Genomic DNA, 27,698 nt, shown 5'->3' with positions numbered 1-27,698 from the left:
GTGCTGAGGCACGTTTTCCTGTCCCCCGGGAGCCAAGTCTGTCATCAGGAGAGATCAGGCAGCAGCCGCTCTGCCTCCTCCTCCTGGCCAGCCTGGCCCAGAGCTCTCTGGGACTTGGCTAACCCCCTTCAAGGGCGTCTGAAAGGAGCACCCTCCTGACCGCCAAGGTTGGGACAGGGGCACAGGGCTGTCCCTGCCCAGCACAGCTTGGCCCCGTCATCTCCATGGAATGTCACCTGTGGCGCCAGGCAGGCTGAGCAACTGGCTGTCCTCCAGGGAGACACCTCTTGGGAGCCCCCACCCTGGGCTCCACCCCACCCCGCCCTGCCCAACGTCTGGAGGCACTCGAGGAAGTGGGGTGAGAACCCCCTGGGCCCAGGTCAGCTTCCCTCAGGGTCCAGCCCAGCCTGGGCACAGCACATGGATGAGGCAGGATGCTGCCCGCCCGATCTGGGCCCCCCCCACCCCCTGCTGAGAGCGTTGGCCCCTTCCTAGGGCCTCTGTGGGAGGGTGGGGCGGGGCCAGGCCTGCCCACGGGGTCCACCTTCTGCTCCAGCCAGAGGAGGGTCTTGTAGGGATCCCGGCTGGGGAAGGTGCAGGGGGCCTGGGAGACCGCCTCTCCGAAGCGGTGAAACCCTCACCCTTCCGTCCCTCCCAACCACCGTCCCTACACCCTCCCCTGACGGAGGGTGGCAGCCCCAGGCTCTTTGCATAATCCTGTGGCTTCGATGTCTTCACCCAGCACCAGCGGACAGGGAAGGGCAGAGAAGGCCACCATGGCGACACTCCTCTCCCGTCCACAGCAGCGCCCCCCCGTCTTGCGCCAGGCCATCAAGATAAGGCGCCGCAGAGTCAGAGATCAGGATCCCCTGCCCCAGATGGCCCCAGAGGTAGGAGTGACCTCCCTGGGGAGAGAGCTGGCCTTGGGGAGCACTGCGGTCTCGGGTGCGGGTGCCCTGCTGTCTGGCCCCACCTCTCAAAGGCTGAGACTGGGGACCAGGGACCCTCCCCTGCCTGCCACACTCTGGGGAGAGCCTCCGGGCCAGCAGAGCAGGGGCTGCCAGGTGGACTCTGGGCCACTGTGGGCCTCAGGCCCTGTGGTCTGAGCCTCTCTGAAGCCCTCCCTCCCGGTGGGCCTGACCCCATCCCCTGCTCCTCCAGCTTCAGAGGAGCCGACTCCGTTAGGCGGGGATGTCCCTGCTGTGGGGTGAGCTGTTCAGGGAGCAGCAGACCCCTAGGCCGGCATGGCACCCCCCTCACCTCCGCTGCGGAGCCTCACTTCCGCTGCTGGGTGAGGAGCAGCCGCCACTGATAAGCAGAACTGTTTCCTCTGGGGAAGGGAGGGAGGTGGGGTGCGGATGTGGAGGGCTCACGCTGCTGGGCGCCCATGGACCTCAGCCACGGCGGGCCAGGGGACGGACCTCCAGGAGGCCTGCTGGGGGAACAGGTGCGGGGCATCATTGGGGCTGGAGGCCGGGGTGCTGGGGCCCCCATACCTTTGGCCTGGTTCAGGCCTCAGAGCAGCCGTTCCTGTCCATCTGAGCCTGCTCTGGGCCTCCCGGGACACTCTGCCTTTCCACCTTGCTCTGCAGATCCAGCCTCCGTCCCACCACTTCTCCCCCAAACAGGTAAGAGTCGGAGTGTTGGGGTGCAGAGAGGTGGGGAGGGCGGCTGTGTGTCCTCCTGCTGGCCGACGCTGATGGCAGCAAGCAACTTGCGGTGGGGAGGGGACTCCTGGGTCTCAACTCCCTCTGCTGCACAAGCCACCCCTTGTCCTGCCCTTAGCGAGAGGTGGTGGTGCTAGGGGTGGCTGGTGGGGTCCCCAAGGTGACCCCATGTGTCTCAGCGGGCCCTGCTCTACGAGGACGCACTCTACACTGTCTTGCACCGCCTGGGTCAGCCTGAGCCCAACCATGTGACGGAGGCTTCTGAGCTGCTGCGATACCTGCAGGAGGTGAGCCCAGCTCCCACCCCACCCCCCTTCCTGCAGCTGCCCTGTCCCGTGCCCCCAGCTACCCACCAGCCTGCCTCCCCACCAGGCCTTCCACGTGGAGCCTGAGGAGCACTGGCAGACGCTGCAGCGGGTCAGGGAACTCGAGGTAACTTGGGGCCAGGGCCACCCTGGGCAAGGAAGGGCCTGGGAAGCCCAGCCTGCTCAGGGACTGAGGCTGTCCCTCCTGTCCCTCCAGAAGCCAATATTTTGTCTGAAGGCAACAGTGAAACAGGCCAAGGGCATTCTGGGCAAAGATGTCAGTGGTGAGCACGGGGTGGGGTCCCCGAGGGGCTTCTTCCTGGCTCCTTCCTCTCCCATCACAGCCTGGCCCAGGACTCTTGGCGGGAGCACCCACCTCCCAGCAGCCCTGCAGCGCTGGCCCCCCATGCTGCTGATCCCCTTCCGTCTCCCCAGGAGGAGGCTCAGCCCCGGGCGGGGGTGATGAGGGCCTGTCCCAGGGACCCAGCCGACTCCCTGGCTGCCTCGTCTTCCCCACTCCTCCACAGGGTTCAGCGACCCCTACTGCCTGCTGGGCATTGAACAGCGGGTAGGTGGGCCGGGAGGCAGCCCCGGGTCCCGGCAGCGGCAGAAGGCTGTGGTGAGGCATACCATCCCTGAGGAGCAGACCCACCGCACGCAGGTCATCACCCAGACACTCAACCCCGTCTGGGACGAGACCTTCATCCTGTACGTGGCCGTGCTCCAGCCCCCACTCTGTCCAGGTCTTTCCTGGGTAGCAGGGTCTTCCCCAGACAATGAGATGAGTAGGTCGTCGTGGCTCAGGGGAGGGGGTTGGGCCCTGGGCAAAGACTGGAGGAGAAGCCCATCTCTAGGCACGTTAGATGGACAGTAGGTCAGATGGGACAGAAGGACATCAATGCCACGCGTGCTGATGGGGCAAGGAGGGTCAGGCCCTTGTGGGTGAGTCTGGGGGTGCCTGAAGCCGTCCCTGAAAGGAGGCAGGGATGGGTGCAGTGGTTCACACCTGTAATCCCAGCACTTTGGGAGGCCGAGGTGGGCAGATCACTTGAGGCCAGGAGATCGAGACCAGCCTGGCCAACATGGCAAAACCCCTTCTCTACTAAAAATACAACAAAGCCCGGGTGCGGTGGCTCACGCCTACAATCTCAGCACTTTGGGAGGCCGAGGGGGGCAGATAATGAGGTCAGGAGATCGAGATCATCCTGGCTAACACGGTGAAACCCCGTCTCTACTAAAATACAAAAAATTAGCCGGGCGTGGTGGCAGGCGCCTGTAGTCCCAGCTACTCAGGAGGCTGAGGCAGGGGAATCGCTTGAACCTGGGAAGCGGAGGTTGCGGTGAGCCGAGATCGCACCACTGCACTCCAGCCTGGTGACAGAGCGAGACTCCGTCTCAAAAAAAAAAAAAAAAAAAAATTAGTGGGGGCCAGGCACAGGGACTCATGCCTGTAATCCCAGCACTTTTGGGAGGCCGAGGCGGGTGGATCACCTGAGGTCAGGAGTTCGAGACCAGCCTGGCCAACACGATGAAGGCCCACCTCTCCTAAAAGTACAAAAATTAGCCGGGTGTGGTGGTGCATGCCTGTAATCCCAGCTACTTAGGAGGCTGAGGCAGGAGAATCACTTGAACCCGGGAGGCGGAGGTTGCAGTGAGCTGAGATCACGCCACCGCACTCCAGCCTGGGTGACAGAGTGAGACTCTGTCTCAACAGCAACAAAAAAGGCTGGACACGGTGGCTCACGCTGTAATCCCAGCACTTTGGGAGGCCTAGGCGGGCAGATCATGAGGTCAGAAGCTCAAGACCAGCCTGGCCAACACAGTGAAACCCCGTCTCTACTAAAAATACAAAAATTAGCCGGGTGTGGTGGCGGGCGCCTGTAATCCCAGCTACTCGGAAGGCTGAGGCAGGAAAATTGCTTGAGCCCGGGAGGCGGAGGTTGCAGTGAGCTGAGATCCTGCCACTGCCATCCTGGGGGACAGAACTAGACTCCAACTCAAAAAAAAAAAAAAAAAAAGCTGGGCGCGGTGGCTCACGCTTGTAATCCCAGCACTTTGGGAGGCCGAGGCGGGCGGATCACGAGGTCAGGAGATTGAGACCACGGTGAAACCCCGTCTCTACTAAAAATACAAAAAATTAGCCGGGCGTGGTGGCGGGCGCCTGTAGTCCCAGCTATTCGGAGAGGCTGAGGCAGGAGAATGGCGTGAACCCGGGAGGCAGAGCTTGCAGTGAGCTGAGATTGCGCCACTGCACTCCAGCCTGGGCGACAGAGCGAGACTCCGTCTCAAAAAAAAAAAAAAAAAAAAAGGCAGGGATGCAGCTGGGAGCAGAGGAGTTTGGCAGGGATAGGCTACAACTCCATGGCTCTGGGGCTGTGGTCACTTATAGCTTTGTCTGGGGGCATCCACCCTCCAGGGCCCTCAACCATGCCCTTTTCTCCATACAGGGAGTTTGAGGACATCACCAATGCGAGATTTCATCTGGACATGTGGTGAGTGACCTGGCCTGTCCCTAGGGATGGGAAGGGAAGGGATCTGGGGTGAGAGAGGTGGAACCTCCTCCTGGAAGAGGTCATAGGCACTCTCTCTGCTTCCTTCTCAAACCTCTGTCCCGCCAGGGACCTGGATACTGTGGAGTCTGTCCGACAGAAGCTTGGGGAGCTCACGGATCTGCATGGGCTTCGCAGGTGCGTGTTGCAGGGCTCACAGGGAAGGAGTTGGGGCTCCTTTTGCCCTCCATCCCCCGACATGCACACTGGATGCTGGGGTGCAGGCTCCTTTGGGGCCCAGGTGGCTGCGGCGGTGGGTAGATTCCAGCCTGATCCCTTGCGACGCTTGCTGCATCCCCCTCACGGGACCCTGCCTGACGCAGGATCTTTAAGGAGGCCCGGAAGGACAAAGGCCAGGACGACTTTCTGGGGAACGTGGTTCTGAGGCTGCAGGTGAGGAGGATGAGGAAAGGGGCCCAGGAGCGAGGCAGAGGGAGGGGTTTGGGAGGGGTTCTGGGGAGAGGCTCTGTGTCCTCACCAAGCTGAGCCTGGGGTCCACCTCCTGTCGCCTCCACTGCCCCTGACTGTGAGGTTCTGACGCTCACGGGCTGGGCATCCCCGCCTGCCAGGACCTGCGCTGCCGAGAGGACCAGTGGTACCCCCTGGAACCCTGCACTGAGACCTACCCAGACCGCGGCCAGTGCCACCTCCAGTTCCAACTCATCCACAAGCGGGTAGGTCGGGTCCTGGGCCAGTGGCCGTGCCCAGCTCCTGCGGTGGTCTGCTGGGTTGGGGGGCTGGCTGCACCCGGTGTGAGGCCCTGTCTGCTCACGGAGGCCTCATTGCAGAGAGCCACCGCGGCCAGCCGCTCGCAGCCCAGCTACACGGTGCATCTCCACCTCCTGCAGCAGCTCGTGTCCCACGAGGTCACCCAGCACGAGGTACTGCCCTCCCAGGGCTGGGCGCAGTCGGGGCTGCCCTTCAGGTCCTGACACTCCTCCACCTGCTCCCCTCAGGCGGGAAGCACCTCCTGGGACGGGTCGCTGAGTCCCCAGGCTGCCACCGTCCTCTTTCTGCACGCCACACAGAAGGACCTGTCCGACTTCCACCAGTCCATGGCGTGAGTACACAGCCCTGGGCAGAACCCCTGAGCCACCAGCCCCCAACGCCCCCTGCCCTCCTCCAAGCTGGTAGCCCAAAGTGTAATTCTCAGCAGAGTTCCCTTTGGCCCAAAATGTGTGTTTTAAGTTTTGAATCAGTTGCCAACTTTAAAAGGTCTAGAGATTTGGCTGACGCGGTGGCCCACTCCTGTAATCCCAGGACTTTGGGAGGCTGAGGCAGGAGGATCACTCGAGCCCAGGAGTTCAAGGCTGCAGTGAGCTATGATCACACCAACACTCCTGCCTGGACCACAGAGTGAGACCTCATTTCCAAAAAATATTAGAAAAAGCTATCTGGCCGGGCGCGGTGGCTCACGCTTGTAATCCCAGCACTTTGGGAGGCCGAGGCGGGCGGATCACAAGGTCAGGAGATCGAGACCACGGTGAAACCCCGTCTCTACTAAAAATACAAAAAAAAAAATTAGCCGGGCGTGGTGGTGGGCACCTGTAGTCCCAGCTACTCGGAGAGGCTGAGGCAGGAGAATGGCGTGAACCCGGGAGGCGGGGCTTGCAGTGAGCTGAGACTGCGCCACTGCACTCCAGCCTGGACGACAGAGCAAAACTCCGTCTCAAAAAAAAAAAAAAAGCTATCTGGAGATTTCACATACCATCCAGATCTCCAGCTTTTCATGAAACACAAGTGCTGGAACTGCAGGGCCATCGTTTTGCTGCCTTTTTTTTTTTTTTGAAACGGAGTTTCACCCTTGTTGCCCAGGCTAGAGTGGAATGGCGCAATCTTGACTCACTGCATGCAACCCCCGCCTTCCAGGTTCAAGTGATTCTCCTGCCTCAGCCTCTCGAGTAGCTGGGATTACAGGCATGTGCCACCACGCCTGGCTAACTTTGTATTTTTAGTAGAGACGGGGTTTCTCCATGTTGGTCAGGCTGGTCTCGAACTCCCGACCTCAGGTGATCTGCCTGCCTCAGCCTCTCAAAGTGCTGGGATTATAGGCGTGAGCCACTGCACTCAGCCATTTCGCTGCTTTTTTGAGTGGACAGAGCAGGACGATGTGTCTGCCTCTGCCCATCACGGCTGCCATTGGGCCCACTTCAGTTGCTTTCGTCTCCTGAGTCCTTCCGGGCATTTGAATCTGGACCCAGTCCCTAACCCCAGCCCCGTTTCCCAATGCCATAGTCTTCAACTCAGCAAAACTATGCGCTGATAAGGACAGATTTATGTTGAGGGCCGCTCACGTCAAGTCCTAGGAATGCCGGGGACGGCACGGGGGTCACAGCCATTCCAGTGCACATGAGAAGGGCAGAGATGGGACAAAGCCAGCCGGGCGCAGTGGCTCGCACCTGGAATCCCAGCACTTTGGGAGGCTGAGGCAGGCAGATCACTTGAAGTCAAGAGTTTGAGACCAGCCTGGCCAACATGGTGAAACCCCATCTCTACAAAATATACAAAAATTAGTCAGGCGTGGTGGCGCACGTCTGTAATCCCAGCTACTCAGGAGAGTGAGGCATGAGAATCACTTGAACCCGGGAGGTAGAGGTTGCAGTGAGCTGAGATTGCACCACTGCACTCCAGCCTGGGCGACACAGCGAGACTGTGCCCAGCTAATCCAATTTTTTCAAAAACAGCAAGAAATCCTGAAGTTTTAAAATCACAAAGATCTCAGTCTGGGCAATTTGAAAAGCATCTATGGAAACAAAGAAAAAAAATCCTGGCTGGTCACAGTGGCTCATGCCTGTAATCCCAGCACTTTGGGAGGCTGAGGCGGATGGATCACTTGAGGTCAGGTGTTCGAGACCAGCCTGGCCAACATGGTGAAACCCCATCTCTACTAAAAATAAAAAATTTAGCTGGGCATGGTGGTACATGCCTGTAGTCCCACTGCTTGGGAGGCTGAGGCTGGAGAATCGCTTGAACCCAGGAGGCACAGGTTGCAGTGAACCGAGATCGCACCACTGCACTCCAGCCTGGGTGACAGAGTGAGACTCTATCTCAAAAAAAAAAAAAAAAAAAAAAAAAAAAAAAAAAAAAAAAAAAAAAAAAAAATCCTGTGTGTCCTATTGAGCCGCTCGTTTTCAGCCTGTACTGTGGGTGGTTCTCCACCAGGGGCCCTAGAGGAGGGAGGTGATTCCCCCCACCTGAGGCCGGGTGAACAGGGGAAGGTGACTCCCTCCTCCCTGCCCAGCTGAGGGCTTCCTGTCCCCTGCAGGCAGTGGCTGGCCTACAGCCGCCTCTACCAGAGCCTGGAGTTCCCCAGCAGCTGCCTCCTGCACCCCATCACCAGCATCGAGTACCAGTGGATCCAGGGTCGGCTCAAGGCAGAACAGGTAGGCATGCAGTGGGCAAGGGGTGCTGGGCAGGCAGGGCTCAAGGAAGGGGCAGGGGAGCAGCGGCGGCTGTCCAGGCCCCTAAAGCACCTCCTGGCTCTGCAGCAGGAGGAGCTGGCCGCCTCATTCAGCTCCCTGCTGGCCTACGGCCTGTCCCTCATCCGGAGGTTCCGCTCTGTCTTCCCCCTCTCTGTCTCGGACTCCCCAGCTCGGCTGCAGTCTCTTCTCAGGTCAGTGGCTGCCTTCCCCTTCCTCGGTGGGGTCAGGGATGAGGGATCAGCTGGGGTGCCTGCAGGAGTGGGAGAAGCCTGTTGGAGGAGTGAGTGCAGTGTGGGGCAGCAGGCACTTTGGACACAGCTGTTTCCGTCTTGCAGGGTCCTGGTACAGATGTGCAAGATGAAGGCCTTCGGAGAACTGTGCCCCAACACCGCCCCATTGCCCCAGCTGGTGACTGAGGCCCTGCAGGTATGGTACTCGCACTGGGGATAGGGGAGACCAGCGCCTGGGCCTGGCAATCCCTCCCTGCTCACTGCCTCTTTGTCGACAGACTGGCACCACTGAATGGTTCCACCTGAAGCAGCAGCACCATCAGCCCATGGTGCAGGTGAGGGGCTGGGCAAGGGGGAGGGCAGGGGGGCACGGGCGTGGTGCCTGCCTCTGGCAGCCCTGCCCAGCCCACCTCTGTCTCTGCAGGGCATCCTGGAGGCAGGCAAGGCCTTGCTGGGCCTGGTACAGGATATCATTGGCGACCTGCACCAGTGCCAGCGCACGTGGGACAAGATCTTCCACAAGTGAGCAGATAGCCAGATCGGGAGGTAGTGGGGCATTGGCTCAGAGCTGGAACCATGGGGACCCTGGTGTATGTCACTGGGTGACACCTGCTGCCTTTCCTCCAGTACCCTCAAGATCCACCTCTTCTCTATGGTTTTCCGGGAGCTGCAGTGGCTGGTGAGTCCCTCCCCTGTCTCTAGGGCATGCCCTCCGACAGAGCTGTGGGCCCTGCCCTCCACACCTTTCCTTTGCAGGTGGCCAAGCGGGTGCAGGACCACACGACGGCTGTGGGTGATGCAGTGTCCCCAGAGATGGGTGAGAATCTGTTCCAGCTCTACATCAGCCTCAAGGAGCTCTGCCAGCTGCGCCCGAGCTCCTCAGAGAGGTGGGCAGCAGGCCAATTGTGGGCAGCTGCTGGGGCACAGGGGAGGGGAGGGTGGATGAGGCCCCAGGGCCCGTGGTGGCCCCAGCCTTCCCGACACTGAGCCCCGGCAATCCCCAGGGATGGAGTCCTGGCCCTGGATAATTTCCACCGCTGGTTCCAGCCGGCCATCCCCTCCTGGCTGCAGAAGACGTACAACGAGGCCCTGGCGCGGGTGCAGCGCGCTGTGCAGATAGATGAGGTGGGGGCGTGGCCAGGGCAGGGGGCGGGGGCCCGGTTTGGGGGTGAAGCTTGGGTTCTGCCTGGACCTCCAAAGCGTAGTAAAAGCCGGTAACCCGCTCTGAACATCCCTTTTGGGTGCACTTGAGGCCAGTTTTGTGCAAAACGCTGCCTCTGGATATCCTTGGGGCTGTGGCTTCACTTTGCCTGAGATCCTGCAGCCTGGGGGTCTGGGCGGAGCCGTGCTTGTCTCTTGTGAAGCTCCCTGCCCAGCTCTGTGCCTGGTGGTGGTAGCTGCTCTATGAATGAAGGAAGGAGGGAAGGGGGTGGGTTTGGCAGTATCCTGAGTCCTCCTTTCTTCCCCCAGCTGGTGCCACTGGGTGAACTGACCAAGCACAGCACATCAGCAGTGGATCTATCCACCTGCTTTGCCCAGATCAGCCACACTGCCCGGCAGCTGGACTGGCCAGACCCAGAGGAGGCCTTCATGATTACTGTCAAGTTTGTGGAGGTGCGGCATCTTCCATGTGTCCTTCCCCCTCTTTCTAGAACAGCCACACTACCACCCACCGTTTCTCCCAAGCTCTCACCCAGGCAGCCTCCCAAGGCCTGTATCCTAAATCCCCCAAGTCGCTGAAATTCCCATGCCCTCCCACCTGCCCTTCCTGGATGCCCCACCCGTGGATCAGTTCCCTCTGTCCAACCCCACCCTAGGACACCTGTCGCCTGGCCCTGGTGTACTGCAGCCTCATAAAGGCCCGGGCCCGCGAGCTCTCTTCAGGCCAGACGGACCAGGGCCAGGCAGCCAACATGGTAAGGCCAGAGCGGGGCTGGGAGTCCGGCTGGGTGTGGGGACCAGCCTGGGCACAGTTCAGGAAGCTCTGCGTCTCTGTCCCAGCTGTGTGTGGTGGTGAATGACATGGAGCAGCTGCGGCTGGTGATCGGCAAGTTGCCTGCCCAGCTGGCATGGGAGGCCCTGGAGCAGCGGGTAGGGGGCGTGCTGGAGCAGGGGCAGCTGCAGAACACGCTGCATGCCCAGCTGCAGAGCGCGCTGGCCGGGCTGGGCCATGAGATCCGCACTGGCGTCCGCACCCTGGCCGAGCAGGTACCTTGTCCGACTGCACAGTCACCCCATCCTATCCCGTCTTTAGCCTGCCTGGCTCCAGCAGGACCTGGGCCAATGTCCAGCCCTGACCCCTTCCTGCGTCTAAACTCAGGCCCTAAGGAACTCTCCCATCCCCAACTCATGCCCTGACCTCCCTCCTTCTTCCGTTTTGTGTCACCAGCTGGAAGTGGGCATCGCCAAGCACATCCAGAAACTGGTGGGCGTCAGGGAGTCCGTCCTGCCTGAGGATGTAAGTGGCCCTTCTGCCTGCTGGTCTTCACCGCCCTGCTAGCTCTGTAGATCTGGGGTCATTGAAGGCCTTGGTGTCAAAGATAAGTCCCCCAGACTAGGCAAGGCATGTTCTCTCCCTGGGCCTCAGTTTCCTCCTGGTATGCTCACAGGAACAGGTTGGGTCACTCCACTGGCTGTCCCAGCACTGACAGTCAATGAGGGGGCTGCAGCTGGGAAGGGCTTAGACTTTGCAGCCAAACAGGCCAGGGTGCACATCCTTCTCAGCTGCCTCCTAGCTTTGCTGTCCTGTTCACACAAGCCAGCTGACCTGTAAGTGGGGGCATATCATGATGCACACCTTCGACCGGTGGGTAGAAGGATATTCATTCATTCATCACCTATTAGGTACCCACTTTGTCCTATGCATTGATTGAAGCACTGAGGATAGGTCAGTGAACACTATGACAAAATACCTGCTTTCCTGGAGCTCAGATTCTAGTAGTGGAGGTGAAAAAAGAGCCACATAGCGAGTATCCATAACTATAGTGATAGTTACAGCTATTAACTCTATGCGCAGACGTGTATGCGTGCGCACACACACGCAGTGTGCTAGATAATGATAAGTCTACAGAGAAAAGTTAAAACAGAGAAGCGGGTGGAAAGTGTCAGAGGGTTGTATTTTTAGATGGTGGCCAGGGAAGGCCGTGACAACTGAGTGAAGACCTACGGGAAGCAAGGGGAGGAGCCATGAGAAGTTCTAGGGGAAGAGCATTCCAGGCAGAGGGAACGGCAAGGGCAGAGACCCTGAGGCAGGACCATGCCTGGAAGGTTCCAGGGCTGTAGAGGCCAGTGTGGCTGGGACAGGGTGAGCAACGGCGAGGGGAAGGCAGAGAGGTGGGCAGGCTGGCCTCTTACAGACACTCACAGAATGGTTCCCGGCCCTGTTTCCTCCCTCCAGGTCAGGGGAAGGGGATGGGGGTGGGGCCAACATGGGCCGGAGCCACACCTGCTCCCCATCTCCCTCCCCAGGCCATTCTGCCCCTGATGAAGTTCCTGGAGGTGGAGCTTTGCTACATGAACACCAACTTGGTGCAGGAGAACTTCAGCAGGTCTGTAGCAGCCCCTGCCCTGGGCACGCTCGCCACCTCCCCCTCTCCTCCCACAGCCCCTCCGTCCTGGGCCCCAGCATCCGTTCTGAGGGGTGTAGCAGCCCCTGCCCTGGGCGTGCTCGCCGCCTCCCCCTCTCCTCCCACGGCCCCTGTTTCCTGGGCCTCAGCATCCGTTCTGAGGGGTGGAGGTGAATCCCTTTGGTGACCTCCCTTATGGGGGGCAACAGGTTCTGCTAAGGCTCACTGCAGGGACAGGGAGCTTGCCACTTCGCAGGCCTCCCCATTTCCTGCTGCCTAGCTCTGAGCGCTTTGAGTTCTTCCTTAGGCTGAGCCAAAATCTGCCTGTCCTTTCTCCTTTAGTCCCAGGCCTGTCTTCAGGGCCTCCCTGACTGCTCCTCTGCCCCCATTAGGTTACAGGTGGTCCCCGCCCACGGTGCAAAGAGAACTTCTAGCTAGGGTGTCTTATAGCAGGGACCCAGCATGCCAGGCAACAGGCAGTGGAGTCCAGCACATGGGCTCTGGACCACCTGGCTTCAGACTCCAGCTTCATCACTGCTTAGCAGCCTTGGGCAGGTTCCTGGTGCAGATGAGAATAGTTCTGGCTTCTGCTGAGGATTAAATGGGTCATGTGAGGTGCTGAGCGTGGTGTCGGTACAAAGGAAGTGGTCAGTGACTATTAGCTGTAGTGACGATGACGATGACAGCGCCCTACCTCCCTGTGGAATCTGGGCCCTGAAGAGGCTGCCAGCCCTCCTAGAGTTCTGTTCCACCCTCACAGGTATAGCCAGGGCCCCTCGGAGTCTGGCCGTTTTTATTTCTTAAACCATGTATATATATTTTTTATGTTTTTGAGACGGATTCTCGCTCTGTCGGCCAGGCTGGAGTGCAGTGGCACAATCTCAGCTCACTGCAACCTCCGCCTCCAGGTTCAAGTGATTCTCCTGCCTCAGCCTCCTGAGTAGCTGGGACTACAGGTGCCTGCCACCATGCCCAGCTAATTTTTGTATTTTTAGTAGAGATGGGGTTTCACCATGTTGGTCCAGCTGTTCTTGAACTTCTGACTTCGTGATCCGCCTGCCTCGGCCTCCCAAAGTACTGGGATTACAGGCGTGAGCCACCACGCCCAGCCTATTTTTAACATTTATTTTTTTCACCTTTAAGCTCTGTTGGACTTGATCTTAGACCATATTTTTCCACATAAACCAGAGTTAAATCTCCACCAAGAGGAAAGTTTTGCTCAGTGCTGTCTCACGAGCCTTTAGAACACCACCAGGCATGGTGGCTCACTCCTGTAATCCCAGCACTTTGGGAAGCCGAGGTGAGTGGATCATTTGAGCCCAGGGGTTCAAGACCAGCCTGGGCAACATGGCAAAACCCAGTCTCTACAAAATTATACAAAATATATATATATATATAAATTAGCCAGGCATGATGGTGTACACCTGTAGTCCCAGTTACCTGGGAGGCTGAGTTGGGAGGATCACTTGAACGCAGAAAGTGGAAGCTGCAGTGAGCCGTGATGGCACTGCTGCACTCAGCCTGGGTGACAGAGCGAGACCCTATCTGAAAAAAAATTTAAAAAGAACAGTGCCTGGTACATAATGGGCACTTAAATGTGTTGCACAAATTAATTACTTTTTTTGCGGGGGGACGGAGTCTTTTGCTCCTGACCTCAGGTGATCACCCCACCTTGGCCTTCCCAAAGTGCTGAGATTATAGGTGTAAGCCACTGCACCTGGCCATGATTTTTTTTTTTTTTTTTTTTTTTTGAGACGGAGTTTCGCTCTTGTTGCCCAGGCTAGAGTGCAAAGGCATGATCTGGGCTCACCACAACCTCGACCTCCCGGGTTCAAGCGATTCTCCTGCCTCAGCCTCCCGAGTAGCTGGGACTACAGGCACACGCAACCACGTCCGGCTAATTTTGTATTTTTAGTAGAGATGGGGTTTCTCCATGTTGGTCAGGCTGGTCTCCAACTCCCGACCTCAGGTGATCCGCCTGCCTCAGCCTCCCAAAGTGCTTGGATTACAGGCATAAGCCACTGCACCTGGTCGATGCTTTTTTTTTTTTTTTTTTTTGAGACGGCGTCTCACTCTTGTTACGCAAGCTGGAGTGCAGTGGCGTGATCTCGGTTCGCTGCAGCCTCATCTTCCTGGGCTCAAGCGATCCCTCCCACCTCAGCCTGCTGCGTAGCTGGGACTACAGGTGCATGCCATTATGCCTGGCTAATTGTTTTTTTGAGATGGAGTCTTGTCTGTTGCCAGGCCAGAGTGCAGTGGTGCGATCTTGGCTCACTGCAACCTCCGCCTCCCGGGTTCAAGCGATTCTCCTACCTCAGCCTCCGGAGTAGCTGGGACTACAGGCACACGCAACCACGTCCGGCTAATTTTGTATTTTTAGTAGAGATGGGGTTTCTCCATGTTGGTCAGGCTGGTCTCCAACTCCCGACCTCAGGTGATCCGCCTGCCTCGGCCTCCCAAAGTGCTTGGATTACAGGCATAAACCACTGCACCTGGTCGATGCTTTTTTTTTTTTTTTTTTTTTTGAGACAGCGTCTCACTCTTGTTACTCAATCAAGCTGGAGTGCAGTGGCGTGATCTCGGTTCACTGCAGCCTCATCTTCCTGGGCTCAAGCGATCCCTCCCACCTCAGCTTGCTGCGTAGCTGGGACTACAGGTGCATGCCATTATGCCTGGCTAATTGTATTTTTGAGATGGAGTCTTGCTCTGTTGCCAGGCCAGAGTGCAGTGGTGCGATCTTGGCTCACTGCAACCTCCGCCTCCCGGGTTCAAGCGATGCTCCTGCCTCAGCCTCCCAAGTAGCTGGGACTATAGGCACGCACCACCATGCCCAGCTAATTTTTGTATTTTTAGTAGAGATGGGGTTTCACCATGTTAGCCAGGATGGTCACAATCTCTTGACCTCATGATCCATCCGCCTTGACCTCCCAGAGTGCTGGGATTATAGGCGTGAGCCACCGTGCCCGGCCTGCTCCTGTCTTAAATCATGGTTCTGTCACTGGGGGCCTGGCCTCCTCCCTGTCTCCAGCCTTGTTTGTGGGTTCCGTTAGTCTGCTGGGGAGGGTTCTTCACTGAGGTTGAGAGGTGTGTTGGATAGGACTGACGCCACCTGCCCCTTGCTGGTCCTGTACCCGCCCTCTCCCCAGCCTCACCTGGGGTAGGAGACGGAGGGGGAAGTTGGGGGTGGGAGCAGCTGGGGTGGGGCTGGGTCCCTGAGGCCTCTCATTTCTCAAGAGCGTCTTTGCTTCCTCCTCTGCCATCGCCCTGCCGTGCTGTGTCCGCATCCCTTCGGCCCCCGCCCCAGCCTCCTGACCTTGCTCTGGACCCACACGCTCACAGTGCTGGTGGAGGCGGCCGCCTCCCAACGCAGCTCATCCCTGGCTTCCAACAGGCTGAAGATTGCCCTGCAGGTAAGAGAACCGGTCACAGCAATGATAACCCTGGTGGGAGGGTGCCTGGGGTCACCTCTGATGTCTCCCCCAGAACCTGGAGATCTGCTTCCACGCTGAGGGCTGTGGCCTGCCGCCCGAGGCCCTGCACACTGCCACCTTCCAGGTAGGGGCTTTGGGTGAGCTTCCCCGTAGGAGGTCCGGGGAGCCTGCCTTTTGGTACTCACCTATGTCCAGGGTCGGCTACATAATTTATGGGGCCCAGTACAAAATGAAAAACTGGGCCCCTTATTCAAAAGTTATTACAAATTTTAGAATGGTGACGACAGAACCTGAAACCAAGCCTGGGTCCTCCTAAGCACAGGGGCCCTGTGTGCCTGCATCGGGGGTGGAGGGGCCGGGGTGGGGTCGGGGAAGCACGCCCGTGAAGCCAGCCCTGTCTGTGCCTCTCCTGCTGTCTGGCCTGAGGGTGGCCCCAGCCCATTGTCCCATGACCCAATACTTTCCATTTCAAATGGACGTATTACCCTTGACGGTGAGCTCCTGGAGGGCAGGCCTGGGCTGTGGTTGGGTGTGCAGTCCGGGTGGATTCTCAGCTGTATGTGTTCCCAGGCTCTGCAGAGGGACCTGGAGCTGCAGGCGGCCTCCAGCCGGGAACTCATCCGGAAGTACTTCTGCAGCCGAATCCAGCAGCAGGTGAGGCCCCTCCCTCGCACTGCGCCCTCTGCAGGCCCTGGAGCACCTCGCTCCCGCTGTGACCCTGCTGACCCTGCCCCTGCTCCCCACCCCAGGCAGAAACCACCTCTGAGGAGCTGGGGGCTGTGACAGTGAAGGCCTCCTACCGCGCATCTGAGCAGAAGCTGCGTGTGGAGCTGCTCAGCGCCTCCAGCCTGCTGGCCCTGGACTCCAACGGTGAGTGGAGGCTGCCCTTTGGCCACTCTCCGTGGTCTCGTCCTGGCCCTCCTGTCTCAGTGACCCTGGGGGCTCCGCTCACCCTGCAGGAGCTCTGGGTGCATTTCCTCCAGTTACCAGGAGGGGTCAGTGCTGCTGAGCAGAGCATAGCTGCGGGGGTGGGGTGACTGGGAGACCCTCAGCTGACGCACACTCCCTGGCCACTTACCAGGCTCCAGCGACCCCTTTGTCCAGCTGACCTTGGAGCCCAGGCATGAATTCCCTGAGCTGGCCGCCCGGGAGACCCAGAAGCACAAGAAGGACCTTCACCCATTGTTTGATGAGACCTTTGAATTGTGAGTGGGTCCCGTTCTTCTCCCAGTCCCTCCCCTCATTTCCCCCCACTGGGCTCCCTCAGCCCTGCTCCTCCTGGCTGGGGCCAAGGGGCTCCCCTGAGATGGCCACATTTGGGCCCAAGGGATGGGGCACCTGGGACAAGAGTTTGCAGCTGGATGCGGTGGCTCACACCTGTCATCATAGCACTTTGGGAGGCCAAGGCGGGCGGATCACAAGGTCAGGAGATCGAGACCATCCTGGCTAACATGGTGAAACGCCGTCTCTCTAAAAACACGAAAAATTAGCTGGGTGTGGTGGGACGCGCCTGCAGTCCCAGCTACTCAGGAGGCTGAGGCAGAAGAACCGCTTGAACCCGGGAGGCGGAGGTTGTAGTGAGCCAAGATGGCACCACTACACTCCAGCCTAGGTGACAGAGCAAGGCTCCGTCTCAAAAAAAAAAAAAAAAGTTTGCTTCCCTTGGGGGAAGGGGTGGACTCCCACGTGTTTAACTTAGGGACTTCCAAGGAAGGGTCCTGTCTCTGAGGTTCTCAGTAACCTGCTCCCAGTTCCTCAGGACAGGTGAACGGGGAACACAGGACCCCTGGTTTAAAGCATCAGCCCACGGTCAGAGCAGGCATTGCACCACATGGCTGAGAGGTGCCAGGCTGAGAGCTGCCTTTGCAGTCCTAACCCTGGCTGGTTCCCAACACCAAGTGGGTGAACCCATGTGTCGAGGCTGGGGGTGGCCGTGCTGGGGCTGGCAGCAGAGCCCTGACTCTCCCCGCAGCCTGGTGCCTGCTGAGCCGTGCCGCAAGCCTGGGGCCTGCCTCCTGCTCACCGTGCTGGACTACGACACGCTGGGGGCCGACGACCTGGAAGGCGAGGCCTTCCTGCCGCTGTGTGAGGTGCCTGGGCTGAGTGGCTCTGAGGAGCCTGGTGAGGTGCCTCAGACCCGCCTGCCCCTCACGTACCCCGCACCCAACGGTAGGCCTGAGCCCGGGGCAGGGTGGTGCAGGGACGGGAGCCTGTAAAGCTCAGGCAGGTGCCCCAGAGAGGTGACGCCAGGGTCGGAGAACAGCTTCCTTGGAGATGGGAGCCAGTGGGACAGCCACGGCCTGTCTCTCGGTCTAATCTACAGACCAGTGAACTTTAAGCTAAGTGTAATGTGACTCTCCCTGCATGGGGAAGTCACCAAGAAGTTTAACTGGGGAGATGGGCCTGGATCTCACTCGGCGGGGCCACATCCCTGGAGAGCATTTTTGATACCAGCAACGGTCTGATGCTTGTGTGCTTATTATGAGCAAGTGCTGAGCACTTTATGCATTCCAGGCAACGAGGCAGCTATTATTAGCACTCTTTTACAGATGAGTAAACCGAGGCAGAAAAGGTTAACTTGCTAGCTTTAGGTTCTCATATAAAAAGGTAATAGTCAAACCTCAGGCACGTCTCAGCCCCTCGCTGCAGTCAGGACAGTGTCCCGGCCGCACTCTGTTACGCGACCGGATGCGTCTGTCAGACCACCTCCTGGGCTGGGCTGGCGCGGGTCTGTCACTTGTTTCCTTCCAGGTTGTCGGGGAGATGGAGCAGTGTTGTGTTCCCCCCCCCCCGCCCACTCTTCTCTGCCACCACCAGGCACTGCCTCTCCCCCGGCATCTGACCCCCAAACCCCTCTCTCCGCAGGGGACCCAGTCCTGCAGCTGCTGGAGGGCCGGAAGGGTGACCGAGAGGCCCAGGTCTTTGTGAGGCTGCGGCGGCACCGGGCCAAGCAGGCCTCCCAGCATGCCTTGCGGCCTGCACCGTAGCTGTAGAGGTTTGCGGTGGGGCTGGGTCCCCGGTGGGGACCTGCAAGGGCTTTCCTGTAGGGTCTGGGGCTTCCCCGCCACAGCGCGGCCCTCCAGCCTGGCCTAACATTTGGCGAGCCCCAGCACGCGGAGTGCCCAGAGTGCAGACCTCCCCTGCGTGCCATGGTGATGTGGGCTCAGTAGCGCCGTCTCTACTCCCGCCTCCCTGCCTCCAGCCCTGGCTGCAATGTCTCCACCACATCCCAGCACCAGGGGGAGCAAACCCTGCCCCTGCCCGCCTCTCAGAAAAGCTGCTGTGGTGGGCAGGGGATTGGGCCATCTGCCTCCTGGCCTTCCTGTTCCAGCCACTGGGGTGGGGGCCAGGTTCACTGGGACCAGGGCTGCAGGCACAGTCTCCTGGGGAAGGGAGAGGGGACCCTGCCAAAGATGAGGCTCCAGCTGCCCTGGGGGGAGGGTGGTGGCCATTACTAGAGGGAGCCTGGGTCCTCTCCCCAGGGGCTGCCAGCATCCAGGCCAGGAAGCCTGGAGCCAAGAACCTTCTGGCTCTGAGGAGCAAGAGCTGGCAGGCGGCGGGGCTGGCACGGACAGACGGAAGCAGAAAGGACAGTTTGGCCACTGTGTCTGCTGCGCACGCCTCCTCCCCGGACAGCACCTGCCACCTAGAAACCTTCTTAGCAAGTAAATTAATAAAAACCAATCCATTGTCCTCTTAAAATATACCTTTGGCCTACAGTGGGGCCCGGAATGCAAGCCAGGCCAGGTAGCTTCCTCCCCAGCCCTCAGGGGACTTTGAGCTACCCCCCCACCTTGGGGCAGCTACAAAGCAGGGGGGTAGGTGTGGAAATAACTGAGGCAGAAGCAGGGCTAGGGTGATTTTTGGCTGTGGGCTTTGAACAAATTGCTTTACCAGGCATACCAGTTCCTATGGTGACACCCAGGACAGGGACCCGTTCCTCAGGGGAGCACAGTGAGCAGGGGCCTCCCAGGGGTGCAGGTTGAGGCTGAGGGGCTGCTCTTGAGACAGTAGGGATAGAGGAGCTGGGTCCCTACCCTGCCTAGGGGGTGTCAGAACCTGAGGCCTGGTCATCACGTCACCCTAGCTGTGTGACCCTGGTTCCATGTCGGAATCTCTGAGTCTGCACAAGATGAGGACAGGAGTCGAGGTTAGCTGAGATGACATCCAAGGCCCGAGACCATGCAAAGAGGACCCCACCAGGGTGTTTTCTCACCCCCACCGCACAGCCTAGTTTGAGGAGGTGGGAGGGAGGACGTACCTTTTAGGCCTCAGCCCCTCATCCCTCAGGGGCAGGGTGGGGTGAAGAAGGCAGAAGGCAGGACTTCCTCTGGGTCCTACCAGCAAATCATCCCAATGGGAAGGCACTGGGTTTTTTGTTTTTGTGATGGAGTCTCACTCTGTCGCCCAGGCTGGAGTGCAATGGGGCAATCTCAGCTTACTGCAACCTCTGCGTCCCAGGTTCAAAGGATCCTCCTGCCTCAGCCTCCTGAGCAGCTGGAACTACAGGCATGTGCCACCACACCTGGCTAATTTTTGTATTTTTTTTTTTAAGTAGAGACGGGGGTTTCACCATTTTGGCCAGGCTGGTCTCGAACTCCTGACCTCAAGTGATCTGCCCGCCTCGGCCTCTGTTTTTGTTTTTGAGATGGGATCTCACTCCATCACCCAAGCTGGAGGCAGCTGTGCAATCACGGCTCACTGCAGCCTCGACCTCCTGGGCTCAAGTGATCCTCTCACCTCAGCCTCCTCAGTAGCTGGGACCACGGGCATGCACCACCATGCCCGGTTGGGAAGACACTGTTCCTCTGAGAAAGAAACAGTTAGGGGCCCTATTGCCAGTCACTGCTAACCACATAGCCCTAAAGAGTCCTAGGGCCTGGGAGGCCTCTGTGTCCAAGGCTAAGGGTCCCTGTGTCATCAACCCCTAGGCCTAGGTCGGAGAGCACTTGAACTGTCTTGGGGCCTGATGGGTCCAGGAAGCTTCCAGCCCTCTCCAGCTGCCTTACCACACCTCAGGGGTGTGGGCACCAGCTGTTCCCAGGGCTGAGGCAGGGCTCCTGGCCCCCTCCTAGCTCAGAGGCCCTCTTTTGGGACCCACTCCCCTCACCCCCATGTAAAGAAGCTACCACTGCAAGTTCATATTTTATTTTCAATAGGTTTGGAGCTTTGTTGATTTTTGCATTTTTGTAAAAAAGGAAAAAGTTTTCACTTAATTCATTGAAAGCCCTTTCGTGCTGAGCCCAAGGGGGAGCCTGGGCCAGGACTAGACCCTCTCAGCCCTCTTGCTCCTACCCCAGACACCCGGTGCTGGGGGTGCAGCTGCTCCCCTCCGCCCACTCTGCCCTCCCGCCCCTGCTGCATCTCTCTCTGTACAGAACAATTTTTAAAATGGAAGCTAAGACACAATATACACTGGACAGGCACACACACACGCACACAGGCGTCCGCCCAGAACAGGGCGGGACACCAGCTGCACTCAGAGAGCACCAAGGAATGCATACGGAGCCCCTCCGGGTAGGAGGGCAGGGCCTGGGCCCCCTTGGTCCTCAGTCCGCACTCCTCCCCGCCAATTGCCCTGCTAGCTGCCAGAGAGGGGAGGGGGCAGGGAGAGCTGGGGGCAGCTGGTTGCGGGGGGGTGGGGGGGGGTCATAGAATGAGTACCAGCCTGGTAGGTGGCCCTGGGGCCAGGGAGGCTCTTGTGGGGAGTCCAGGGGGAAAGGACTGAGGGTGGACCCTCAGGAATCTGAGGGCTGGAACTCCTGGGCCTTGCCCCTCAAGGAGCTTCAAGGGCCCAGGTGTCGGGAGTGGGGCTGGCCCTGCAGCACTGGCCTCCAGCCCTTGCTGTTCTCCCCAAGACTAAATATACATTTGGTAAACCTAGGAGCTAAGCCAGCTGAGACCCCCAGCACTCCCCCTCAGGCCTCCTTGAGGCCCTCACAGCTGGGGGCCAGCCCTGCTCTGGAGGACCCATGTCTTCCACACTCCACCCTTGCCCTGGTAAGGAGGTAGGGGGAGCAGGGCCTGCCCTGAGGGCTTCTCCCCTCCCCTTAGTGCCTTCCAGTCCCACCCTTCCCTGCTCAGGCCCCAGGAAGAAGTTAAAAATAGTTAGTTCCTACGTTAAAAAAGAGACAGAAACAGATTCTCTGCCAAAAGGCCAGTGGGAGAAGAGGGGATGTCGTCTCTGCAGGGGGAAGGGCAGGGAGTGGGGAGGGGAGGACTGCAAAATAGTTTCTTCTTTTAAAAAGTGCTTGGTAAGTCTTTTAAAGTGTGTGTCTATATCTATGTACAGATATACACACAGACACTGTCCACACCACCACGCATACCTGCACACATACGGAAATGTATACATATACAGAATCATATACATATACATATACATACATACACATATATATATATATATTCATATATATATATATATATATATATATACTTTAAAAAGTCCTAGGTGAGAAGATCTAGGCCAGGCTGGGCCAGGCCTGCAGGGTCACGACTGGAGGGCGTGGGCCCGGCCAGGCTGGCAGATGGGGCACTCGCTGCCCTCGGCGCAGAGCTCACACAGCGCAGCGTGTTGGCACGGCAGCACTGCCCGCTTCTGTTCCTGACACTTAAGGCATTTCACCGACTGCATGTGGAACACGGCCTGCAGGGAAAGGGGCATTGTGGTCACCATCCATGGGTCTGGCCCCAAGTTGAGCAAGGAGTTCCCTTGATCCTCACTTCAGCCCCCTTGGGATGGGGAAACTGAGGTACCGAGCTCAACAGTGTGCTCCCAGACCGCTGTTGGCAGGTGAGAGAACAGGCTGAGAGTCCACCTCTGCATGGGGCATGGCCAGGCTGCCACAAGGCCCACCCCTCACAGAGGCTTCGCCCAGTCTCATTTGACCTTGTAGTCCCCAAATGGGGAAAATGAGGCCCAGAAAGGCTGGGACATGCCCAGGGCCACACCTGGGGACTTGGCTGCCCGAGAACAGAGGAAAGACAGCTCTTCCCACCATGCCACGTTGGCCCCTGGGACCCAGCAGGAGACCTGGGAAGGCAGGGGTAGTCCTGGGGTCCTGGGCCTCACTGGAAGGGCTGCTGCGCCATGGAGGGTGTACAGGAGGACGCAGTTGGGGCCCAGGCATTTGAGCGAAGCTTGGTCAGGGCTGCCCTCAGGGGTGCTGGGGGTGGCACCGACACCCCTCACCCCCACCCTTTTCACCTTCCCCAGTGCACTCTCCTCACCCACTCCTAGCAGGCCGGCCTTTTGAGTGCTGGCCCAGTGCTGGACGGAGGCTCTCAGGAGGGTGGCCATCCCTGCAGCAGCCTGGACCAGGTCAGAGTCCAAGAGCTGGCTGAGGCCACCGTGCATCCCACCCAGTGCTCCCCGACCTGGGCTGACCTTGTCCACTTGTTCCAGGTGGGCCCGCAGTTGTTTCTGGAGGGAGTAGAGGGTGGAGAGTGAGAGCGCCTCCAGGTCGGAGAAGGCGGGCAGGGTCTGGGGCTCAGGCCCCGCGTGTAGCCGCTCCAGCTCCTCCTGGAGCTTCTTCACCTGCACCTCCAGTGCATCCCGCTGCTCCCGGGCCAGCTCGCACTCGGCGCCCGCCGCACTGGCCCGCTCACCAGCCTCCTCCGCCTCTTTCTTCCAGGCATCACAAGCCTGTGGGCCCAGTACACAGTCTCATCACAATGGCCCTGCCCTGCCCCTGTCCCCAGAGAGCATCATCTCTTGGGGGCCACTCTGGCTGCTTGGCCTGGTGGGAAGCTGGGTTGGCTCTCTGGGAGGAGGGCAAGGAGGAGGCTGATGCTGTCTACACAGAGGTTTCAGAACCTGCAGGAGACTCTCCCCTCTGTGGCCAGGGAAAGGGGCCTGGGCCTAGCACAGCAGGGGACACAGGGTAGAGCTGGGATTCTGGCCAGCACCCATAGGGTAGCCGGCTGCAGCTGGACAGGGGGCCCATTTCAGAACCCAGATCTTGGACTTGAAACCCTGGAGAGGTGAGGCTACTGGGAGGAGGCAGGTGGTCCTGGGACAGACTACAAGCAGCTCACAGAGGGAATTCGAAGCCTGCGACAACAGTAACCACCCAGGGTCCTGGCTGGCAAAGCAAGTCCTCCCAGGGGGAGAGCGAGCAAACAAAACTGAGTTTCTGCTCTGTCCTTCAAGCCCCCGCTTTCCCCCACCCCACGCCTGCTCTGTGAAGGAAGGTCTTGGGCTGGATGCCACCTGGCACTGGGGAAGGCCGGCAGGTGTGGGGCCTGGTACCTGCTTGGCCTGCTTCCAGGACTCCTCCCACTGCTTGATGGTGCTGTTGGCTTCATCCAGCTCTTGCCGAAGTCGGGCCAGCTCAGCAGCCCCTGGTCCTGATAGGAAAGCGGGGGAAGTGCCCGGGGAGAAGCTTCCAGAGGCAAAATGCTCCCAGATGCTGCTGTTCATCCCGTTCAGACCTGCCCCAAGGAGGGGAAGAACATCAGCTCCAGAGGGCTTTGGGCCTGGGCCCTGGCCAGCCCTGCCTCAGGGGTTCCAGGGACTGGCTGTCCACTGGATGGGTGCGCAAGGCTCCAGCTAGTGTCAGGTCAGAGAATTCTGCAGGGACAGGAAGGCTGTGAAGGTGCAGGTGGTGTGGGCGGAGTCAGACCTAACCTCGAGTGCCACCTACTAGTTGGTGCCACTCAACTTCTGAGGCTCAGCATCCTCAGGTGGGAAACGGGACTCCCATCGCTGGCCTCACAGGGTAACTCAGGGGACTCAGGAGGTACTGCATGTGAGAGCAGTCCCAGGCCCCCGATAGTGGCAATTTATGATTGTGGCTTCACTTTTAGGCTAGGGCCTTTTTGCAGCCTGATGTGAGGCCCAGGAAGAGATAAAGGGGAAAAGACAGGCCAGAGCCTCATCGGATGGCAGAGCTGGGGCAGGAAGAGCTCAGGGAGCCTTGGGGCCATCCCCCTTGTTTTACAGACGAGGACCCTGGAAAAAATGTGTTACCAAGAATCACACAAATTGTAAGTGGTAGGGCCAGGACACAGACAGGGAGCGTGGTTCCAAAGGCCTATGCTTTCCAGTCAACTATGCTGCGTGCACAGCCTCCCACCCGCCGCCAACCCAGCTGCCCTCTGCTCACTCACTCAACAGATGTTTACTAACATCAGGTCCCCCTGCTCTGGCCCCCAGGGCAGCCCCGGGCTTCTGAGAAGGACCCATATCCACCTCTGGCCTCACTCTGCCCATATGTACTTTCTGGTGACTTCATCCTTGCTCCCTTTCCCACTAATCCAACCAGGATGTTCCAGAACCAGATTTAAGACGCTTTGCTCTCTGAGACACACAAGTGCACCCACAGAGGAGGGACGTGGTCCTGTGCGGAGACCCTGTGGCATGCACTGTCTGAGCCATCTGCCCCGTCCCAGAGGAAGACCTCAGGGTCACCCCACCCACATGAGACCAGCCCTGCAGCAAGCTCTCCTGTCCCACCCATCTCTCCTCCTCCCTCAGAGAAGCTCTCCTGACTCTGCTGTCCAGGTAGGCCCCTCTATGATTCTCAGGAGGATCCCAATGGCTGGGCACCTCTGCTTCCCACACTGGCCACAGCTGCTGGACAGCAGGGACTGTTGAACTCACACCTGTATCAATACACCTGTGCTCAACAGTCACACGGTGCAGGAAGGAGTGTGTGGCCAGTAAGTGGAGCTATGTCAAGCCGCCACCAGAAGCCGGGCATGGTGGTCCACGCCTGTGGTCCCAGCTACTCAGGAGGCTGATGTGGAAGGATTACCTGAGCTCAGGAGTTCCAGGCTGCAGTGAGCTACTGCACGCCACTGCACTGCACTCCAGCCTGGGTGACAGACTGAGACCCTACTCGAAAAAAAAAAGATCCCATCCAAATATGGGGCAAGTCCGAAAAATGCAACACCAAGCACCTAAAGCTGACAGAATCAACGTAACAGAGAACAGCCTCTTCAACCCTGGAAGGCGCTGAGAAATCCATGTGCTGTTCTAGGATCAGGAATGAGATAAGGGAAGCCACCAAACCCAATCAGAACTCTGAAAGGCTCAGTCCCTGGGCCTGAGTAAAATGCCGGCACTCTCGGTGAGGGAGCTGGTGTCTGCAGCTGCTGGGGGAGAGTGAGAGCGGTGGTGCCATGTGCTTCCCATCCCGCCCTCAGGAACATCCTGACACACACAAGAGATGCACAGCCGGCCCGCAGCGGCACCGGCCTCTGTGCCATTCTTCTAGCCACTAAACCTTGAAGTGCCCTCAGGAACCCCCAGTCCGTACCATTCTAATTCTGTGGGCAAACAGCCTTCTGGGCCAGCCCTGGGCCTCCCTGGAGGCTCTGCCCGGCAGGAAGGGCACCCAGAGCCAGGGGTTAGCCTGTTTGGCTTCTCCCTTGGTCCTCTGTGAACCTGGCTGGTGTGAGCCAGCCTCTCGGAGCCTGGGGTGACTGGGCAGAACAGAACCATGCTGTGAAAGAGACCAGGCCCGGACCTGGCGACTGAGACCCCTGCTCTCGCCTGCACTGGCCTCGTGCCTAGCACTTCAGCCCCATTACTCTATTCAATGCTCACAACATTAGGAGGTGGATGCTGCCATTATACCCGTTCCACAGCAGAGGAAACTAAGGCAGAGAGGCTCAATCACTTGTCCAGGGTCACACAGACAGGAATCTGACTCTGCCTCCTCGCCCAAGGCCTCTGCCCTAACCCCCAGCCTAGCTGATATGCCGTAGACGGGGTGGCCAGAGGCACCTCCTAAAGGCGCAGGTTCCTGCCCCAGTTATCCTTAGTGAACTACTCCCCCTCTTACCCAAAGATCCATGTGATGCTGAGGTTCCCAAAAATGTGTTTTCCGACTGGCTCAGGTGGCCCTGGGGCTGCTGTAGGAAATGCGAGGAGAGGCTGACGGGAGGGGACGGGGATGCTGAGTGGAAGGAGGCAGAGCTGCCCAAGGAGCCGGGGATGTTCACGGGCGCAGAGCTCTGCAGCAAGCTGCCGCCTGCAAGAGAGGCCCAGGGAGGACGGGCTGGGTGAGGGCAGCAGAAGCCAGGCAGGCCACACAGAGCAAGGGGCCTGGGCCAGGCAGGAACCCGAGGAGTCCTCCAGGCTGCCCTGCCCACCCACACCCAGTACCGATGGTGATGCTTCCTGGGTGGGGCACTGTGCTGTTATCAAAAGTCTTCTCCAGGGCGGCCACACCAAACTCATTCAGGTCCAGGTCATCCAAAGCGGACTCTAGGGACAGAGAAGAGTGGGATGTAACCTCCCAAGGGCCCATCTGACCCTGACCACCTTGTCTACTGCCCACGCTGCATCTTTACGCCCACGCTACACTGGGTCCGTATTCTCCCAAGCCCCTGTGCCCTTCCTTCAGCTGCTTCCTATGCCAATCCTGACTCCTGACTTCTGACGCCATCTGCCAGTCATGTCCAACCCAAATGCCTCTCCTTTCTGAATCTTCTTTGATACTTCCAGGAGGAATCACATCCCCATCCAGGGTCCCTGCCTCGGACAAGGGTTTTGTCCCCTGATGTTACAACTCGAGGGTCTCAGCCCCGGGCTCAGTGGGGGTGGGCAGGTCTCTGGGCACTCAGTGGCTGGTGTATAGCAGGTGCTTGACAAATGTCCACTGGGTGGGAAGTTTCCCTCTAGAGGGCAGGAACAGCATGTTGTCATCTGTCTCCTCAGTGCCTGACACAGGACCTGGCACAAAGCGGGCACCTAGAAATGAGTACTGAAAGAAAGGAGCACCAACTTCTAGCACCAGGAATTCTGAGAATGTCGTGCTGGCTATTCACTACACAAGGACACCAGTGAGATGAATGGGGACTGAACGACACGTCTTGGGGTGAGACTGTACTTGCCAAGGGGAAAAGGCACCTCTTTCTAATTTGCACAAAGGAGCTCTAAGGGCCAGTCCTGGCCCTACACCTTGGGGTCATTTCTCCTTTAGCTCAAAGGACTCAGAGTGCCCACCCCCTGATTTTCCCAAGACAGATGTCTAAGGGGTCTGGTGTGCTGATTTGAGACTCGCTTCAGAGACTGCGGGGGTCTCTGACCCCAGACCCAGTCCTGGGCTTGCAAATAGAAATGGCCTAGTTACCTATGACTGACTCTACCGTGTCGCTGGTGGGGTAGAAGGGCAGAGCGTTTGCATTCATGCCGGGGACGCTGCTGGTGCCCACTGGGCTAGGGGGGGTAGCTGCCAGGCTGGAGGTGATACTAGAAGAGATGCTTGAGGTCAGGGGGCTGCCTGCGGGGAGGATGCCCAGCATGTCCTGCAACGAGAGAGGGAAGAGGAGAGGCAATGGTAGGCCTGCATACAGAGGCCAGGACGAGAGGCTGGAGAGGGGCTGGGGGCAAGGGAAACGGCCCGTGCCAGCTCTAGTCTGGGTGCCCCCATGCCCACATGGGCCCCCGCACACCCGACACCTTGTTGAGAGTATGGAGTTGGAGGTGCGGAGGCTGCCAGCCCCACTCGCCCCTGCAATCCTGTAGCAGGGAAGAGAGAAGCGAGCACAGGGCCTGGCAGAGGCTCCAGGAAC

General features: G+C 58.9%; 2 protein-coding genes across 7 annotated transcripts in view; one reads left to right on the top strand and one right to left on the bottom strand.

Moving 5' to 3' along the window:
- Nucleotides 1-724: 724 nt before the first annotated feature.
- On the top strand, nt 725-18,872 carry UNC13D (unc-13 homolog D). Its single transcript, XM_030827132.1, has 33 exons — nt 725-890; nt 1,593-1,628; nt 1,847-1,954; nt 2,040-2,099; nt 2,190-2,256; nt 2,500-2,680; nt 4,420-4,464; nt 4,591-4,659; nt 4,845-4,914; nt 5,091-5,195; nt 5,310-5,402; nt 5,478-5,581; nt 7,787-7,904; nt 8,010-8,134; nt 8,279-8,369; nt 8,452-8,508; nt 8,598-8,695; nt 8,801-8,852; nt 8,930-9,060; nt 9,178-9,298; nt 9,644-9,787; nt 9,991-10,089; nt 10,175-10,381; nt 10,563-10,631; nt 11,642-11,721; nt 15,044-15,149; nt 15,223-15,294; nt 15,741-15,824; nt 15,920-16,040; nt 16,252-16,375; nt 17,143-17,339; nt 18,036-18,165; nt 18,653-18,872. Exons 1-32 carry the CDS (start codon nt 729-731, stop codon nt 18,155-18,157), a joined length of 3,318 nt encoding a protein of 1,105 aa, XP_030682992.1. The 5' UTR covers nt 725-728; the 3' UTR covers nt 18,158-18,165; nt 18,653-18,872.
- Nucleotides 18,873-20,302: 1,430 nt separating this feature from the next.
- UNK (unk zinc finger) overlaps nt 20,303-27,698 on the bottom strand; it is a 40,141-nt gene continuing 32,745 nt past the window's right edge. For all 6 annotated transcript variants that reach the window (XM_030827137.1, XM_030827133.1, XM_030827134.1 and 3 more), the window contains 6 exons: nt 27,257-27,431; nt 26,287-26,388; nt 25,964-26,152; nt 23,425-23,606; nt 22,561-22,818; nt 20,303-21,819 (listed from right to left, as the gene is read on the bottom strand). In XM_030827137.1, coding sequence (XP_030682997.1) covers nt 21,664-21,819; nt 22,561-22,818; nt 23,425-23,606; nt 25,964-26,152; nt 26,287-26,388; nt 27,257-27,431 — 1,062 coding nt within the window. In that variant the 3' untranslated portion in view covers nt 20,303-21,663. The remainder of the gene's footprint in view (nt 21,820-22,560; nt 22,819-23,424; nt 23,607-25,963; nt 26,153-26,286; nt 26,389-27,256; nt 27,432-27,698) is intronic.

Source organism: Nomascus leucogenys, chromosome 14, assembly GCF_006542625.1.
Source record: "Nomascus leucogenys isolate Asia chromosome 14, Asia_NLE_v1, whole genome shotgun sequence".
Taxonomy (NCBI): Eukaryota; Metazoa; Chordata; class Mammalia; order Primates; family Hylobatidae; genus Nomascus; species Nomascus leucogenys.
This window is presented reverse-complemented; position numbering and strand designations above follow the sequence as displayed.

What these genes read in the sequence shown, in the direction of transcription:
- UNC13D (XM_030827132.1), top strand. Translation starts at nt 729, where the DNA reads ATGTCTTCACCCAGCACCAGCGGACAGGGAAGGGCAGAGAAGGCCACC. An exon ending in TGGGACAAGATCTTCCACAA is followed by an intron (nt 8,696 to 8,800) that starts GTGAGCAGATAG and finishes CCTTTCCTCCAG; the next exon opens with TACCCTCAAGATCCACCTCT. An exon ending in GGCTGAAGATTGCCCTGCAG is followed by an intron (nt 15,150 to 15,222) that starts GTAAGAGAACCG and finishes TGTCTCCCCCAG; the next exon opens with AACCTGGAGATCTGCTTCCA.